Here is a 19,461-nt window from a genome sequence, read left to right as displayed (position 1 = left end):
AGTTTGATTGAATGATTGCAAGATTTATTGTTAATAAATGGGACGCTTTGCGTTCCCAAACAGTCATCTCTGTCCCGACAATCCCCTCCGTGGTAGCAGGAACCCCTATATACTACGCTAATTACACATCAAAACCCTGCGGCTTATAGTCGGGTGCGGCTTATATATGGAGCAATCTGTATTTTCCCCTAAATTTAGCTGGTGCGGCTTATAGTCCGGAAATTACGGTACTTAACAAAAATAGGTGAAATAACTGAAAACAGCTTCAAGAGGTAGTCACCTGAAATGGTTTTCACTTCACAGGTGTGCTTGACGCTCATCGAGAGAACGCCAAGAGTGTGCAAAGCAGTAATCAGAGCAAAGGGTGGCTATTTTGAAGAAACTAGAATATAAAACATGTTTTCAGTTATTTCACCCTTTTTTTGTCAAGTGCATCACTTGTTCATGCATAGTTTTGATGGGACAATCTACAATGTAAACAGTCATGAAAATAAAGAAAACAATAAGGCGCAGTGTCGATTTTTGAGGAAATGAAAGGATTTTAAGTGCGCCTTATAGTCCGAATAATACTGTATTTTTGCAATTATCGTCCAACCCCATGTTGTACTTTATTTGTATTGAAAATAGAAGAGTGGTAGAAAATTACCGAAAAAGTGGTCAGCAGAGCTGCAATGTATTTTTTTCTTGTTGACAGAAACCTCCCAGTGCTCCAATGCAAAAAAAACAAAATAAATGTGTTGCACTTGGATGCGCTCCGGTCCTTTAGCACTTGGTTGTTGATTATTAAGTGGCTTATTTTTTTTCTTGTGTATTAATAATTGGTCTTGAACCAAACAAAAACGTTGTTTTTTTCCCATTAAGCACCTTTTAAAGGGGAACTGCACTTTTACTGCCTCCTTTTATTTCACATTTATCTAACATCAAACAAAGTTGCAGAGTCTCAGTGAGCAGCTGGAGTCGCAACTCCGAATACGGGCTGAATACTGAATATTCTTCTGCAAATACACTGCAAAAACTGAATTCTAAGTAAGATTAAATATCTCAAATAAGGGTGATATTTGCTTATTTTCTGTCTGATAAGATAATTCTTCTCACTAAGCAGATTTTATGTTAGAGTCTTTTACTTATTTTAAGTGTTTTGGTCCTAAATGATCTCAGTAAGATATTATAGCTTGTTGCTAAGATGTTATGACCTACACTACCGTTCAAAAGTTTGGGGTCACATTGAAATGTCCTTATTTTTGAAGGAAAAGCACTGTACTTTTCAATGAAGATAACTTTAAACTAGTCTTAACTTTAAAGAAATATACTCTATACATTGCTAATGTGGTAAATGACTATTCTAGCTGCAAATGTCTGGTTTTTGGTGCAATATCTACATAGGTGTATTGAGGCCCATTTCCAGCAACTATCACTCCAGTGTTCTAATGGTACAATGTGTTTGCTCATTGGCTCAGAAGGCTAATTGATGATTAGAAAACCGTTGTGCAATCATGTTCACACATCTGAAAACAGTTTAGCTCTTTGCAGAAGCTACAAAACGGACCTTCCTTTGAGCAGATTGAGTTTCTGGAGCATCACATTTGTGGGGTCAATTAAACGCTCAAAATGGCCAGAAAAAGAGAACTTTCATCTGAAACTCGACAGTCTATTCTTGTTCTTAGAAATTAAGGCTATTCCACAAAATTGTTTGGGTGACCCCAAACTTTTGAACGGTAGTGTATATTGAGTAAAACATGCTTGAGACTAGAATATCAACTGTTGCAAAGCTTTGTCATCAACACTCACAAGTATAAAACTACTTTTTTAAAGTAATAATTTCGTATTTCAAGCATGAACAAAAAAAGTCATGATTTTGACACAATTGTGTCTCATAATTAAAACAGATGACAGCCAAAAGGACTTTGCTGTTTTATTTTCAACGAAACAATAGAAAATACGTACTCATATAGTAGTACAGTTGGCACAGTACAGTAAACTGACAGTTAATATTTAAACATTTAACATGTGACATTTCTAACAATTTTGAACAGAGATAGTTCATGCACATTCAGATAAATTCCTCAAAATTACAATTAAAAATGTATATGCGCACTAATTGACTGAAAGAGCACGCACTTGGCGCGATGATGTCATGTTATCCATGGAAAAATGCATTTTTAGACCATATGATTTGCCTGAGCGGCTAGGAGACCCCGAGAGTAACAAGCAGTTGCCTTGTTGCCTTTCCATTAAGAACAATAAACTCGTTTTTAGTATAAGTTTGCTGGTTTCGAGAAATGTAATGCCGAGCGCATATCATTATGTCAAGATAATGGCACTAGCATTTACTTCATTTTAGGGCTGCAACAACTAATCGATTAAATCGATTAAAATCGATTATAAAAATAGTTGGCAATTAATTTAGTCATCGATTCGTTGGATCTATGCCATGCGCAGAGGCAATTTGTTTTATATATATATTTTTAAATCTTTATTTATAAACTGCAACATGTACACACAGCTGAGAAACAATCAAAATAAGTATAGTGCCAGTATGCTGTTTTTTTCCAATAAAATACTGGAAAGGATAGTAATATGTAGTTCGTCTCTTTTATCCGATTATTAATCGATTAATCGAAGTAATAATCGTCAGATTGATCGATTATCAAATTAATCATTAGTTGCAGCCCTACTTCATTTATTTAAGAATATTTTTCAACATATTGAGCAAAAAGGTCTCTTTTTTTTTTCTACCTAGAAAAGGGCACTTGTTATTAGTGAGAATATACTTATTTTAAGCTATTTTGGGTTCATTGAGGTTAGCTAATTTGACTTGTTTTGGAAAGTCTTGATAAGCCACATTTTCTTGTTCTATTGGCAGAACATTTTGCTTAGTTCAAATAAAATACCCCTCATTTTTGTAATTTTTTTTCTTGTTTTTTAACACGGACTTTTTGCAGTGTACGTTTAAAAGTGTCGCTAAAAAATCACTATATGACTCTAATCTATTAATATTAAGTTTGTAAACATTAATAAACATAACCAATCAGCGTTCGAAAGCAGATATTTCCTGGGGAACATTCCAAAGTCCCACCAAATCTTCATTTACCTGGGTAGTTTTTGGTGGTATTTCGTGTAAATTGGAAAGTATTGTAGAAGCTCCTGCGGTGCAAAAAGGCTTCTAGAGCAGGGGTCACCAACCTTTTTGAAACCAAGAGCTACTTCTTGGGTACTGATTAATGCGAAGGGCTACCAGTTTGATACACACTTAAATAAATTGCAGAAAATAGCCAATTTGCTCAATTTACCTTTAACTCTATGTTATTATTAATAATTAATGATATTTACACTTAATTGAACGGTTTAAAAGAGGAGAAAACACGAAAAAAAATGACAATAAAATTTTGAAACATAGTTTATTTTCAATTTCGACTTTTTAAAATTCAACCGAAAAAAAGAAGAGAAAAACTAGCTAATTCGAATCTTTTTGAAAAAATAAAAAAAAGAATTTATGGAACATCATTAGTAATTTTTCCTGACTAAGATTAATTTTAGAATTTTGATGACATGTTTTAAATAGGTTAAAATCCAATCTGCACTTTGTTAGAATATATAACAAATTGGACCAAGCTATATTTCTAACAAAGACAAATCATTATTTCTTATAGATTTTCCAGAACAAAAATTTTAAAAGAAAATCAAAAGACTTTGAAATAAGATTTAAATTTGATTCTACAGATTTACTAGATTTGCCAGAATAATTTTTTTGAATTTTAATCATAACAAGTTTGAAGAAATATTTCACAAATATTCTTTGTCGAAAAAACAGAAGCTAAAATGAAGAATTAAATTAAAATGTATTTATTATTCTTTACAATAAAAAAAATAAATTTACTTGAACATTGATTTAAATTGTCAGGAAAGAAGAGGAAGGAATTTAAAAGGTAAAAAGGTATAAGTGTTTAAAAATCCTAAAATCCTTTTTAAGGTTGTATTTTTTCTCTAAAATTGTCTTTCTGAAAGTTATAAGAGGCAAAGTAAAAAAAAAAAAAGAATTTATTTAAACAAGTGAAGACCAAGTCTTTAAAATATTTTCTTGGATTTTCAAATTCTATTTGAGTTTTGTCTCTCTTAGAATTAAAAATGTTGGGCAAAGCGAGACCAGCTTGCTAGTATATAAATACAATTTAAAAAATAGAGGCAGCTCACTGTTAAGTGCTGCTATTTGAGCTATTTTTAGAACAGGCCAGCGGGCTACTCATCTGGTCCTTACGGGCTACCTGGTGCCCGTGGGCACCGCGTTGGTGACCCCTGCTCTAAGGAATATACTGCGTTCTTTCGTGCTGTAAATAGTTCTACAGCAAGTTTGGACTTACGGTTTATGTATGTATCGTTTTAAATTAATTCACTCATGTTTGTCACAAAAAGGACGACCGCTTGTATATTACTTTTCTACTGGATACTAGAAAATATGTTTTTTTTTTCTCCTCCAGGGCAGCTTGAAAAGCAGCTATCAGATATCTCCGCAGGAATTCCTGGGAGAACTCAAGTCAGGAGTGATGGAAGAACGTCTGTTTGCTTGTCTGGATTCTCTGCGAGTCTCACTGACCAGCAATCCTGTCAGGTAACACATATCATAATATTTACATTTGTTATCCCACTTATTGCCTCAGATCTGTAAGTTGTAATTATTTGACAGCACTTGATTCTCACCATTTTCTCATATCATGTATTTAGAAAATTACTAAAAAACACAACAAATCAACACACATGCACCTACTAATACTAAAAAACACAAATCAACACACATGAACCTACTATTACTAAAAAAACAAGTCAACATACATGCACCTACTATTACTAAAAAAACAAATCAACACACATGCATCTACTATTACTAAAAAACAAATCAACACACATGCACCTACTATTACTAAAGAATACACAACAAATTAACACACATGCACCTACTTTTACTAAAAACACAAATCAACACACATGCACCTACTATTACTAAAGAATACACAACAAATCAACCCCATGCACTTACTATTACTTAAAAAACAAATCAACACACATGCACCTGTTGTTACTAAAAAACAAAAAATCAACATACATACATCTAGTATTACTAAAGAATAGACAACAAATCAACACAGATGCACCTACTATTACTAAAACAACAACAAATCAACAAATATGCACCTACTACTACTACTAAAGCGACAACAAATCAACACACATGCACCTACAATTACTAAACAAACAACACATCAACACTCATGCACCTACTATTACAAAAAACAACAAATCAACACACATGCACCTACTATTACTAAAAAAACAACAACTCAACACACATACCTGCTATTACTAAAAAAACAACAAATCAACACACATGCACCTACTACTACTAAAAAAACAACACATCAACATTCCTGCACCTACTATTACTAAAATGACAACATATCAACACCCATGCACCTACTATTACTAAAAAACAACAACAAATCAACACACTTGTACCTACTTTTACTAAAAAAACAACAAATCAACACACATGCACCTCCTATTACTAAAGAATACACAACAAATCAACACACATGTACCTGCTATTACTAAAGATTACACAAGTCAACAAACATGTACCTACTATTACTAAAGAATACACAACAAATCAACACACATGCACCTACTATTACTAGGGTATACACAACAAATCAACACACATGTACATACTATTACTAAAAAAACAACACATCAACACACATGCATCGAATATTACTAAAAACACAGAATAAATCAACACAAATGCACCTACTATTACTAAAAAAACAACAAATCAACACACATGCACCTACTATAACTACAAAAACAACAACAAATCAACACACATACACCTACTATTTCTAAAGAATATGCAACAATTCAACACACATGCAACCAATATTACTAAAAAAACAAGTCAACACAGAGGCACCTACTATTGCTAAAAAAACAACAAATCAACACACATGCACCTACTATTACTAAAAAAAACAAATAAACACACATGCACCTACTATTACTAAAAAAACAACAAATCAATACACATGAACCTTCTATTACTAAAAAAACAACAAATCAACACACATGCATATACTATTACTAAAGAATAGACAACAAATCGACACAGATGCACCTACTATTACTAAAAACACAGAACAATTCAACACACATGCAACCAGTATTACTAAAAAAACAAGTCAACACAGAGGCACCTACTATTGCTAAAAAAACAACAAATCAACACACATGCACCTACTATTACTAAAAAAACAAATAAACACACATGCACCTACTATTACTAAAAAAACAACAAATCAATACACATGAACCTTCTATTACTAAAAAAACAACAAATCAATACACATGAACCTTCTATTACTAAAAAAACAAAAAATCAATACACATGAACCTTCTATTACTAAAAAAACAACAAATCAATACACATGAACCTTCTATTACTAAAAAAACAACAAATCAATACACATGAACCTTCTATTACAAAAAAAACAACAAATCAATACACATGAACCTTCTATTACTAAAAAAACAACAAATCAATACACATGAACCTTCTATTACTAAAAAAACAACAAATCAATACACATGAACCTTCTATTACTAAAAAAACAACAAATCAACACACATGCATATACTATTACTAAAGAATAGACAACAAATCAACACAGATGCACCTACTATTACTAAAAAAAAAAAAAAAAAACACACATGCACCTACTATTACTAAAAAACAACACATCAACACACATGCACCTACTATTACTAAAGAATACACAACAAATCAACACACATGTACCTGCTATTACTAAAGAGTACACAACAAGTCAACGAACATGTACCCACTATTACTAAAGAATACACAACAAATAAACACACACACACCTACTATTACTAGGGTATACACAACAAATCAACACACATGTACCTACTATTATTGAAAAAACAACAAATCAACACACATGCCTCGAATATTACTAAAAACACAGAACACATCAACACACATTCCCCTACTATTACTAAAAACACAGAACAACTCAACACAAATGCACCTACTATTACTAAAAAACAACAAATCAACACACATGCACCTCTTTGTGGGCACCCTAAATACCTTTTGTCCACACAACTCCAATCCTACTCCTATTCTATCATCTCCTCACTTGCAGTATGATGTACTTTTTGAGAAATGCTGATGACATCATCAGTTATGATTGGATTTGTGGCTGGGAGGAATGCAGCTTGTTTAGGATAATGGAGCAGCGGCTGAATGCTAAAAGCTCAGTTAGATTTCCTTCACCCACAGTGTGTGTGTGTGTGTGTGTCTGCCTCTCTGATGCAGTCACACACACATTTCTCTCTAATATCTGACCTTGTGTTTAGATCAAACCTCTGTAGTGTAACGTTTATTTTCACCTCCTGCATTGTCAACCCTCATTCTCTCATGTAAGATGTTATCTTTAGTACTGTGTTGTTACTTATGTGTTATCCTTAGTACTGTGTTGTTACTTATGTGTTATCTTTAGTACTATGTTGTTACTTATGTGTTATCTTTAGTACTGTGTTGTTACTTATGTGTTATCTTTAGTACTGTGTTGTTACTTATGTGTTATCTTTAGTACTATGTTGTTACTTATGTGTTATCTTTAGTACTGTGTTGTTACTTATGTGTTATCTTTAGTACTGTGTTGTTACTTATGTGTTATCTTTAGTACTGTGTTGTTACTTATGTGTTATCTTTAGTACTGTGTTGTTACTTATTTGTTATCTTTAGTACTATGTTGTTACTTGTAATCTTCGTTCTATGTCTATCCTGTCCAGACTAAGTTGGTTTTAATTGTCATTATTATATTCCTTAATCTGGAGTTTTGTTTCATCAGTATTACACAAACTTTCCCATGAACGAATACATCTCTAAACTTTTACATTTCAAAGTTAGCAGCAGAGAATGCATCCACCACATGCACCTACTACTACTAAAGAATACACAACAAATCAACATTCATGCACCTACTATTACTAAAACGACAACATATCAACACACATGCACCTACTATTACTAAAGAATACACAACAAATCAACACAACAATTCAACACACATGCAACCACTATTACTAAAAAAACAAGTCAACACAGTGGCACCTACTATTGCTAAAAAAACAACAAATCAACACACATGCACCTACTACTACTAAAAAAACAACAAATCAACATTCATACACCTACTATTACTAAAACGACAACATATCAACATAAATGCACCTACTATTACTAAAAAAACAACAACAAATCAACACAGATGTACCTACTTTTACTAAAAAAACAAATCAACACACATGCACCTACTATTACTAAATAATACACAACAAGTCAACAAACATGTACCTACTATTACTAAAGAATACACAGCAAATCAACACACATGCACCTACTATTACTAAAAAACAACAAATCAACACATGCACCTACTATTACTAAATAATACACAACAAGTCAACAAACATGTACATACTATTACTAAAGAATACACAGCAAATCAACACAAATGCACCTACTATTACTAGAGTGTATACAACAAATCAACACACATGCACCTACTATTACTAAAAACCAACAAATCAACACATGCACCTACTATTACTAAAAAACACAACAAATCAACACACATGCACCTACTATTACAAAAAACACAAATCAACACACATGCACCTACTATTACTAAAGAATACACAACAAATCAACATTCATGCACCTACTATTACTAAAACGACAACAAATCAACACACATGCACCTACTATTACTAAAACGACAACATATCAACACATGCACCTACTAATCCTAAAGAATACACAACAATTCAACACACATGCAACCACTATTACTAAAAAAACAAGTCAACACAGTGGCACCTACTATTGCTAAAAAAACAACAAATCACTATTCATGTACCTACTATTGCTAAAACGACAACATATCAACACACATGCACCTACTATTACTAAAAAAACAACAAATCAACATTCATGCACCTACTATTACTAAAACGACAACATATCAACACACATGCACATACTATTACTAAAACGACAACATATCAACACACATGCACCTATTATTACTAAAAACATCAACAAATCAACACACATGCACCTACTATTACTAAATGATACACAACAAGTCAACAAACATGTACATACTATTACTAAAGAATACACAGCAAATCAACACACATGCACCTACTATTACTAGAGTATATACAACAAATCAACACACATGCACCTACTATTACTAAAAAACAACAAATCAACACATGCACCTACTATTACTAAAAAACACAACAAATCAACACACATGCACCTACTATTACAAAAAACAACAAATCAACACACATGCACCTACTATTACTAAATAATACACAACAAATTAACACACATGCACCTACTATTACTAAAAACACAAATCAACACACATGCACATACTATTACTAAAGAATACACAACAAATCAACATTCATGCACCTACTATTACTAAAACGACAACAAATCAACACACATGCACCTACTATTACTAAAACGACAACATATCAACACACATGCACCTACTAATCCTAAAGAATACACAACAAATCAACACAACAATTCAACACACATGCAACCCTATTACTAAAAAAACAAGTCAACACAGTGGCACCTACTATTGCTAAAAAAACAACAAATCAACATTCACGCACCTACTATTACTAAAACGACAACATATCAACACACATGCACCTACTATTACTAAAAAAAACAACACATCAACATTCATGTACCTACTATTACTAAAACGACAACATATCAACACACATGCACCTACTATTACTAAAAACAACAACAAATCAACACAGATGTACCTACTTTTACTAAAAAAAAACAAATCAACACACATGCACCTACTATTACTAAATAATACACAACAAGTCAACAAACATGTACCTACTATTACTAAAGAATACACAGCAAATCAACACACATGCACCTACTATTACTAGAGTATATACAACAAATCAACACACATGCACCTACTATTACTAAAAAACAACAAATCAACACACATGCACCTACTATTACTAAAGAATACACAACAAATTAACACACATGCACCTACTATTACTAAAAACACAAATCAACACACATGCACCTACTATTACTAAAGAATACACAACAAATCAACATTCATGCACCTACTATTACTAAAACGACAACAAATCAACACACATGCACCTACTATTACTAAAACGACAACATATCAACACACATGCACCTACTAATCCTAAAGAATACACAACAAATCAACACAACAATTCAACACACATGCAACCACTATTACTAAAAAAACAAGTCAACACAGTGGCACCTACTATTGCTAAAAAAAACAACAAATCAACATTCATGCACCTACTATTACTAAAACGACAACATATCAACACACATGCACCTACTATTACTAAAACGACAACATATCAACACACATGCACCTACTATTACTAAAACGACAACATATCAACACACATGCACCTATTTTTACTAAAAAAATCAACAAATCAACACAGATGTACCTACTTTTACTAAAAAAAAACAAATCAACACACATGCACCTACTATTACTAAAAAACAAATCAACACTTGCACCTACTATTACTAAAAAAACACAACAAATCAACACACATGCACCTACTATTACAAAAAACAACAAATCAACACACATGCACCTACTATTACTAAAAAACAAATCAACACACATGCACCTACTATTACTAAATAATACACAACAAATTAACACACATGCACCTACTATTACTAAAAACACAAATCAACACACATGCACCTACTATTATTAAAGAATACACAACAAATCAACATTCATGCACCTACTATTACTAAAACGACAACAAATCAACACAGAGGCACCTACTATTACTAAAACGACAACAAATCAACACACATGCACCTACTATTACTAAAACGACAACATATCAACACACATGCACCTACTAATCCTAAAGAATACACAACAAATCAACACAACAATTCAACAGACATGCAACCACTATTACTAAAAAAACAAGTCAACACAGTGGCACCTACTATTGCTAAAAAAACAACAAATCAACATTCATGCACCTACTATTACTAAAACGACAACATATCAACACACATGCACATACTATTACTAAAACGACAACATATCAACACACATGCACCTATTATTACTAAAAACATCAACAAATCAACACACATGCACCTACTATTACTAAATAATACACAAGTCAACAAACATGTACCTACTATTACTAAAGAATACACAGCAAATCAACAATATATAACAATGTTGTTAAAAGGAAAGGCCATGTAACACAGTGGTAAAAATGCCCCAGTGACAACTTTTTTGCAATGTGTTGCTGCCATTAAATTCCAAGTTAATGATTATTTGCAAATATAAATTAAGTTTCTCAGTTCGAACATTAAATATATTGTCCTTGCAGTCTATTCAATTGAATATAAGTTGAAAAGGATTTGCAAATCATTTGTATTCTGTTTTTATTTCCAAATGACACAATGTTCCAACTTCACTGCTTTTGGGTTTTCTATCCATCTGTCGTCCATGTGTCGCCATCAACATTCTAATATTCATGTTTTTCTGTCTGTAGTTGGGTGCAGAGCTTTGGTCATGAGGGCCTTGGATTGCTACTTGACATTTTGGAGAGGCTGCTGGCCAAGAAACAGTGAGTTTGTTATATTTTATCCCAATTTTTTATTTGTATTTTGTTGTCAATGCAAGTGTGTTATTACAATCAAGAACAGCAAACGTAATTAAAGCGGCAAGCAGCGTTGAACGGGCCCTTGCAAGTTGGCACGCCATTGCCAGTGCCCACACTCACCATCAAAACAATTCAGGAAGATTGGAGCATGTGGAAGGACGTTACCACCGTTATAGTTTTCCACCAAAAGGGGGCGATCATAGTGTATAAACTAAGGCTGCAGCTAACGATTATTTTTCTATCGATTAATCTATAGATTATTTTTTTCGATTAATCAGTTAATCTATAGATTATTTTTTCGATTAATCTATAGATTATTTTTCCTTTTACCAATTATTTTTTTTATTTAAAATGAAGATGAAAAAATAAATGTAGGCCAGTTTTTTCAAAAGGCATGGCTTTTATTTACCAAAAAAAAGAAGTATGGCCACTCAGTCAACATTGACAACAACATGACAAAATATTCTGTAACAATGTAAACATTTAAAACTTTTAACATTTAACAAAATTAAAAGTAGCTTATTTGCTTTTTAATGTGCAAATATAAAAGTAAAAATCCAGTGCAAATCTTAATATTCTGCAATAGTATAAGCATTTCAAAAGTAAAAGTATTGCTTATTTTGCTTTAAAATGTGCAAAAATAAACATAAACATCCAATACAAAAAAGTGCAAAACGAAATATTCTGTAACAACAGTGTAAACATTTCAACAAAAGTGAAAGTATTGCTTATTTGCTAAAATGTGCAAAAATAAAGATAAACATCCAATACAAAAAAGTGCCAATCTAAATATTCTGGAGCACTGTAAACATTAAGTATTTCTTTTAAAATGTGCAAAATAAACATCCAGTCCAACTCAGTACACAATAACCAATTCTACTCATTCCAGTGAGTGACTAACAGTTGTAATGAAGAAAGGTTAGCATGTTTACATGCTCTGGGGTGAGGCTGGTTCTTGTCTTGTTTACAATATTCCCAGCAGCTGAAAATAGGCGCTCAGAAGGGGTCGATGTGGCTGGAACTGAGAGGTAATTAGCCTTCACCTCAAGCCAGGACTGCGAGTGAGCTGAGCTGCAGTTTAAGTTTCTAGAAGGTCAACGGGCTCATAGTGATGTTACTAGTAGTTGACTGGGAGGTGTTTATTAAGGCTGCAGCTAACGATTATTTTTCTATCAATTAATCTATAGATTATTTTTTCGATTAATCTGTTAATCTATGGATAATTTTTTTGATTAATCTATAGATTATTTTTCCTTTTACCGATTATTTTTTTATTCAAAATGAAGAGGAAAAGTTGATGGTTGATGGTTTTCTTTTCAAATGTTCGTTCATAGTCGTTGTGCTGCTATGATAGGCCATTTCCACTCGACACAGTGTGCATACAACAACATTATTAGGCCGTGTATTGAAATACTCCCACACTTTTGACCACTTTTGCCGTGATTTTTTCCCCCTCGCTCGCACCGTCTGCTTTGCGCTCCGCCATGACGGTAGTGTGACGTAAATATGCGACGCGTCGACGCACAAAACCGGCGTCGACGTATTTACGTAACCGATGACGTCGACTACGTCGACGCGTCGTTTTAGCCTTAGTATAAACGTCAAGTCATGATCCCGACCTTGAAGCCCTACACCAGTCTGGAAGGATATCTGATCATTTGAAGTAAAGTAATGACAGTTTGATGGTTGACGGCGAGGAGCATTTTTTTTTCCCGCCTACTACGAATGGATACTGACTAGAGATGTCCGATTATGGCTTTTTTGCCGATATCCGATAATCCGATATTGTCCAACTCTTAATTACCGATTCCGATATCAACCGATACCGATGTATACAGTCGTGGAATTAACACATTATTATGCCTAATTTTGTTGTGATGCCCCGTTGGATGCATTAAAAAATGTAACAAGGTTTTCAAAAAAAATAAATCAACTCAAGGGGGTAGCGGGGAGTGTATATTGTAGCGTCCCGAAATAGTTAGTGCTGCAAGGGTTTCTGGGTATTTGTTGTGTTGTGTTTATGTTGTGTTACGGTGCGGATGCCATTCTTGTTTGGTGTGGGTTCACAGTGTGGCGCATATTTGTAACAGTGTTAAAGTTGTTTATACGGCCACCCTCAGTGTGACCTGTATGGCTGTTGACCAAGTATGCTTGCATTCACTTGTGTGTGTGTGAAAAGCCGTAAGATATTATGTGATTGGGCCGGCACGCAAAGGCAGTGCCTTTAAGGTTTATTGGCGCTCTGTGCTTCTCCCTACGTCCGTGTACACAGCGACATTTTAAAAAGTCATAGATTTTACTTTTTGAAACCGATACCGATCATTTTGAAACCGATACTGATCATTTCCGATATTACATTTTAAAGCATTTATCGGCCGATAATACCGGCAGTCCGATATTATCGGACATCCCTAATACTCACCCATGTAGAGCTTCAAGGTGTCATCTTCATCGTTTCAATCAATTACGATGAAGATCTGAATTTGTGGAGCCCAGTTACAAATGTTCAAAGTTTTAAGGCGAAGCATCCGATCAAAGTTTGGCGCCCTGCCACGCCCACATTTTATGGCGCAGGCAAATTCCTTTGCAATTTATCATCGCCCATCTGCGTAGTATCTGTCATTTTAACCATAGACATCTTCTAAGTAGACGCAGCATGGAGCGCTACTGCCTACTGCCGCTGACGAGACGCGGGGCCGCCATCTTGGAGTGGTGATCCGCTCCACTCAGTGCAATTCATTTGGCAGGAGCAATGAACTGTCAGCGCATTTAATTCATCTTACCTCACTGAATACCACTGATTTTCACACTTTTTTTTTTTGTCATACGTGTAGCTATGATAAAGGACACATGTTTTATTATTCATAGTTTGCTTAACAGTAATAGAATATTCTTATATGCTATAAGTGACCAGACGTCCCAGATGAAAACTGGGAATACAATGCCAGAGAAGGGGGGAAAAAACGGTCAGCTATTTTTAAGTTGAAGAAACAATATGATTAGGTTATATATACATGTGTATATCCTACATAAACAATGTATGAATACATTAGATATCTATATATCTTAGGGACCTATAGACCAGTGGTTCTCAACCTTTTTTCAGTGATGTACCCCCTGTGAATTTTTTTTTAATTCAAGTACCCCTAATCAGAGCAAAGCATTTTTGGTTGAAAAAAAGAGATAAAGTAGTAAAATACAGCACTATGTCATCAGTTTCTGATTTATTAAATTGTATAACAGTGCAAAATATTGCTCATTTATAGTGGTCTTTCTTGAACTATTTGGAAAAAAAGATATAAAAAATAACTAAAAACTCCCTTAAATGATCATGTTTAAAGTGATTGTTTTATATGTATTTTTTATGTATGTCACTTTGGATAAGAATGTCTGCCAAATACTTCAACATAAACATATATAAACACCTGAAAGTCTTTATGTCAGCTAAAACCACCAATCTGTTTCACTGGATTCAGAATGAAACCAAATTATGTTTTACCCAACAATGTTAGTATTTGAATATTGTTACTTGAAGCTAGACTAAATTTAGACTTGTATAGCCACTGTCCATCTGATTGTGACTTATTCCTGGTTACAATTATACTGTTAAGAAAGTATTGTCTTATACTTTGCCTAAAATGAGAATGCATCCTAATCAGTGGCGGCTGCTGAATTTTGTTTTAGGTGGGGCTGAAAGTTTGTAAACCAAACCCCAATATATTCCCCGCCCCTTCCACAATATCTGGACTGTGGTCCTAACTTTTACCCCTGTTGGCTTTTACAATCTTTATCTTCATCATTTATTTCAACTATTTCAAGTATGACATTTTTAAATAGAGTTGGGTATCGAGTATCGAGTATCGATTGGAACCGGGACTAACTTTCCGATTCTCCCGGAATCGTTCAAAAGTTTAAATTTCGATTCCTAGTTTCGATACCCAGTCCGCCGACCGGAAAAAAAGAATAAGTCCGCCGACCGGAAGAAGAAGCCGCTGAACACCAACGAAGAAGCGCCCACCGCCGGAAGTGTTAGCATAGCCGAGCCTATGTAGCCGAGCGAGTCAGTCAAGCATGGATAGCGGGCGTCGGCGGTCGAAAGTGTGGCTTTACTTTACTAAAAAAAATGAAATATCTGCTAAATGTAACACGTGCGACAGGACTGTTTCGTGCTTAGGAGGGTGCACGTCGAACATGATGAAGCACCTCCGGGTTCATGGAGTACAAATAAATGCGTGTCCCGTCTTCGACGCGCTGCGCCGACCGTCCTCCTCTGCCACTTCCTCTTCCTCTGGCTTCGACGCCCAGCCTGGCACCTCGGTGACTGCACTGCAGTCCGAATCCGGTAAGTAAAACAATATATATGCAATAAATAATGTGTTTTGCGCCAACGTTGAGGCAGCTAACAAATTAGCCCGCATATTTTTTCATTGACAATTTACAACCTGCTAGCCAGGCTCCGCGATGTGCTCTTTCCTGCAGCATCATACACTTACGTGTAAAGGTGTTTTCATGAGGTTTCCTGCAGCATCATACACTTATGTGTAAAGGTGTTTTCATGAGGTTTCCTGCAGCATCATACACTTATGTGTAAAGGTGTTTTCATGAGGTTTCCTGCAGCATCATACACTTATGTGTAAAGGTGTTTTCATGAGGTTTCCTGCCGCATCATACACTTATGTGTAAAGGTGTTTTCATGAGGTTTCCTGCAGCATCATACACTTATGTGTAAAGGTGTTTTCATGAGGTTTCCTGCAGCATCATACACTTATGTGTAAATGTGTTTTCATGAGGTTTCCTGCAGCATCATACACTTATGTGTAAAGGTGTTTTCATGAGGTTTCCTGCAGCATCATACACTTATGTGTAAATGTGTTTTCATGAGGTTTCCTGCAGCATCATACACTTATGTGTAAAGGTGTTTTCATGAGGTTTCCTGCAGCATCATACACTTATGTGTAAAGGTGTTTTCATGAGGTTTCCTGCAGCATCATACACTTATGTGTAAAGGTGTTTTCATGAGGTTTCCTGCAGCATCATACACTTATGTGTAAAGGTGTTTTCATGAGGTTTCCTGCAGCATCATACACTTATGTGTAAAGGTGTTTTCATGAGGTTTCCTGCAGCATCATACACTTATGTGTAAAGGTGTTTTCATGAGGTTTCCTGCAGCATCATACACTTATGTGTAAAGGTGTTTTCATGAGGTTTCCTGCAGCATCATACACTTATGTGTAAAGGTGTTTTCATGAGGTTTCCTGCAGCATCATACACTTATGTGTAAATGTGTTTTCATGAGGTTTTCAAAAATAAAGCTCTCTTGAGGAAAGTGTACCCCTGGGAAAATGTATTCATAATTTATAATATTTATATTCAAGTTCATAGATGTGATATTTATATTCTAGTTGAAAACAGCCCTGTGTGGAATTTATAGTAAAGTTCATAAAAAGTTAATAGAATTAAAATTGATGGAAAACGTCAGACTATTTCATTCAGAAAGACTGTAGGTTAGCTAGCTCATTTAAAATATCCTAAACTTTTTTTTGACCCTGCCTCTTAAAAGAATCGGAATAGAGAATAGTCAGGAATCGGAATCGAAACAAAGAATCGGAATCGGAATCGTTCGAATTCAAACGATACCCAACCCTATTTTTAAATGTAATTAATTCCATTGACAAGCAATTCTACGATTTCAGTACTATTGAAGATCTTTACTCCTTCTCAACTCTGTGGTAATATTCTTTTCACAAAATACAACCAATAGTACGTTAATGTTAAATCTTACTTGTGAATAGTAATCCCCCGATTCCTATTTTCAACAGTCCGCTCATTTGAGCAGGAAAAGGCTGAACACCACCTTTGTTTTCTACCTGTCAACTGTCAGTTTAGGCTGCTCGCCGGCTCCTCATCACCACTTCAAGATGGCGGCCAAATTTCTCACGTCACGGCAGCCAATATTAGTTACAATTTCAACATAGCAGTGATTAAAAATCCCTCATTGACATTATCATTAGACATTTATAAAAGAAAAGAAAAATGAACAATAGTGTCACTTGACAACACACTGTGTCCAATATTTTCACAAAGATAAAATAAGTCATATTTTTGGTTCATTTAATAGTTCAAACAAATTTACATTATTGCAATCAGTTGATAAAACATTGTCCTTTACAATTATAAAAGCTTTCTACAAAAATCTACTATTCTGCTTGCATGTCAGCAGACTGGGGTAGATCCTGCTGAAATCTATGTGTTGAATGAATAGACAATCCTTTTGAATCAGGAAAAAATCGTTTTTGAATCGAGAATCGTGTTGAATTGAAAAAAAAAATCGATTTTGAATCAAATCGTGACCCCAACAATCGATATTGAATCGAATCGTGGGACACCCAAAGATTCACAGCCCTAATGGTTATGGTGTTAGGTGGATACGTGCAGTATTGAATGGATGGATTCATGCTTTGTCTACTTTATGTCCCCAGGCAGGTGCGGCTTGACAAAAAGAACCAACATAAAGTCATCCAGTGTCTAAAAGCCTTCATGAACAACAAGGTAATGTCGCCATAACTATTTGTGTTTTTATAAGAAAATTAATAATTATTGTTATTGGGTTTGGGCGCAAGTGTAGGTCTTTTATTTTTAATACGCACAAACTTTTCATTTGACTTTAGTAAATGACATTTATTTTTAGTTTACCACTTTGGTAAAAACTTCTAAAGGGGAACTGCACTTTTTTGGGGGAATTTCGCCTCTTCACAATCATGAAAGTCATGACGACGGATGTATTTTTTTAATGCATTCTAAATAGTTTATATTGGAGCTTGTGGAAGTAGCTCTATTCTGCCTATAAAACCCTTAAAAACACATTCAAGCACCTCCATTAAGGTTATACATACATGATGTAAGTATATATGTAATGTACTAACGCAGGGGTGTCAAACTCGTTGTCATTGGGGGCCACATCGCAGTAACGGCTGCTTTCCGAGGGCCGCTTTGTAAAAAATTAATTTACATTATGCATGCGGGTAATAACCTGTGATTAATCATGATTAATCAAAATGCATATGCATTTGATTATTGGAATTTTTTATGTATAACTTTATAGCTTTAAAATCATAAATAAAAGGACAAGCAGATATTTAACTTTGTTTTTATCTCACAAAAATAGTTTTGCAATACAGTGTATAATGATATAATTGGCATGATCAGATAATAGTAAAGTTTAAATTATGCATTTTTTTCTGGCAAAATTAAAAGAATGAATACATTTAGTAAAAAAAAAAAAAAATATATATATATATATATTTATTTATTTTATTTAAACCCATTTTTTCCAGGCTTTCGCGGGCCACACAAAATGATGTGGCGGGCCAGAACTGGCCCGCCGCCTTGAGCTTGACATTTGTTTACTAACGGGTACATTTATCCATCCATCCATCCATTTTCTACCGCTTATTCCCTTCGGGGTTGCGGGGGGAGCCTATCTCAGCTACAATCGGGCGGAAGGCGGGGTACACCCTGGACAAGTCGCCACCTCATCGCAGGGCGGGTACATTTATAATAACATTTAATATTTACGTATTTCAATCACTTAAGCATACGCGGCACATTCATTTC

The 19,461-nt window shown here is 34.4% G+C and overlaps 1 protein-coding gene across 3 annotated transcripts in view; it reads left to right on the top strand.

Annotated features, from left to right (window-relative positions):
* LOC133641759 (protein diaphanous homolog 3-like) overlaps positions 1–19,461 on the top strand; it is a 307,291-nt gene that overhangs the window by 23,523 nt on the left and 264,307 nt on the right. For all 3 annotated transcript variants that reach the window (XM_062035759.1, XM_062035742.1, XM_062035751.1), the window contains 3 exons: positions 4,476–4,606; positions 11,737–11,811; positions 18,327–18,396. In XM_062035759.1, coding sequence (XP_061891743.1) covers positions 4,476–4,606; positions 11,737–11,811; positions 18,327–18,396 — 276 coding nt within the window. The remainder of the gene's footprint in view (positions 1–4,475; positions 4,607–11,736; positions 11,812–18,326; positions 18,397–19,461) is intronic.

This window comes from Entelurus aequoreus, linkage group LG02 (genome assembly GCF_033978785.1).
Source record: "Entelurus aequoreus isolate RoL-2023_Sb linkage group LG02, RoL_Eaeq_v1.1, whole genome shotgun sequence".
Taxonomy (NCBI): domain Eukaryota; kingdom Metazoa; phylum Chordata; class Actinopteri; order Syngnathiformes; family Syngnathidae; genus Entelurus; species Entelurus aequoreus.
Note: the sequence above shows the minus strand (reverse complement) of the source record. Positions and strands in the feature narration are given on the sequence as shown.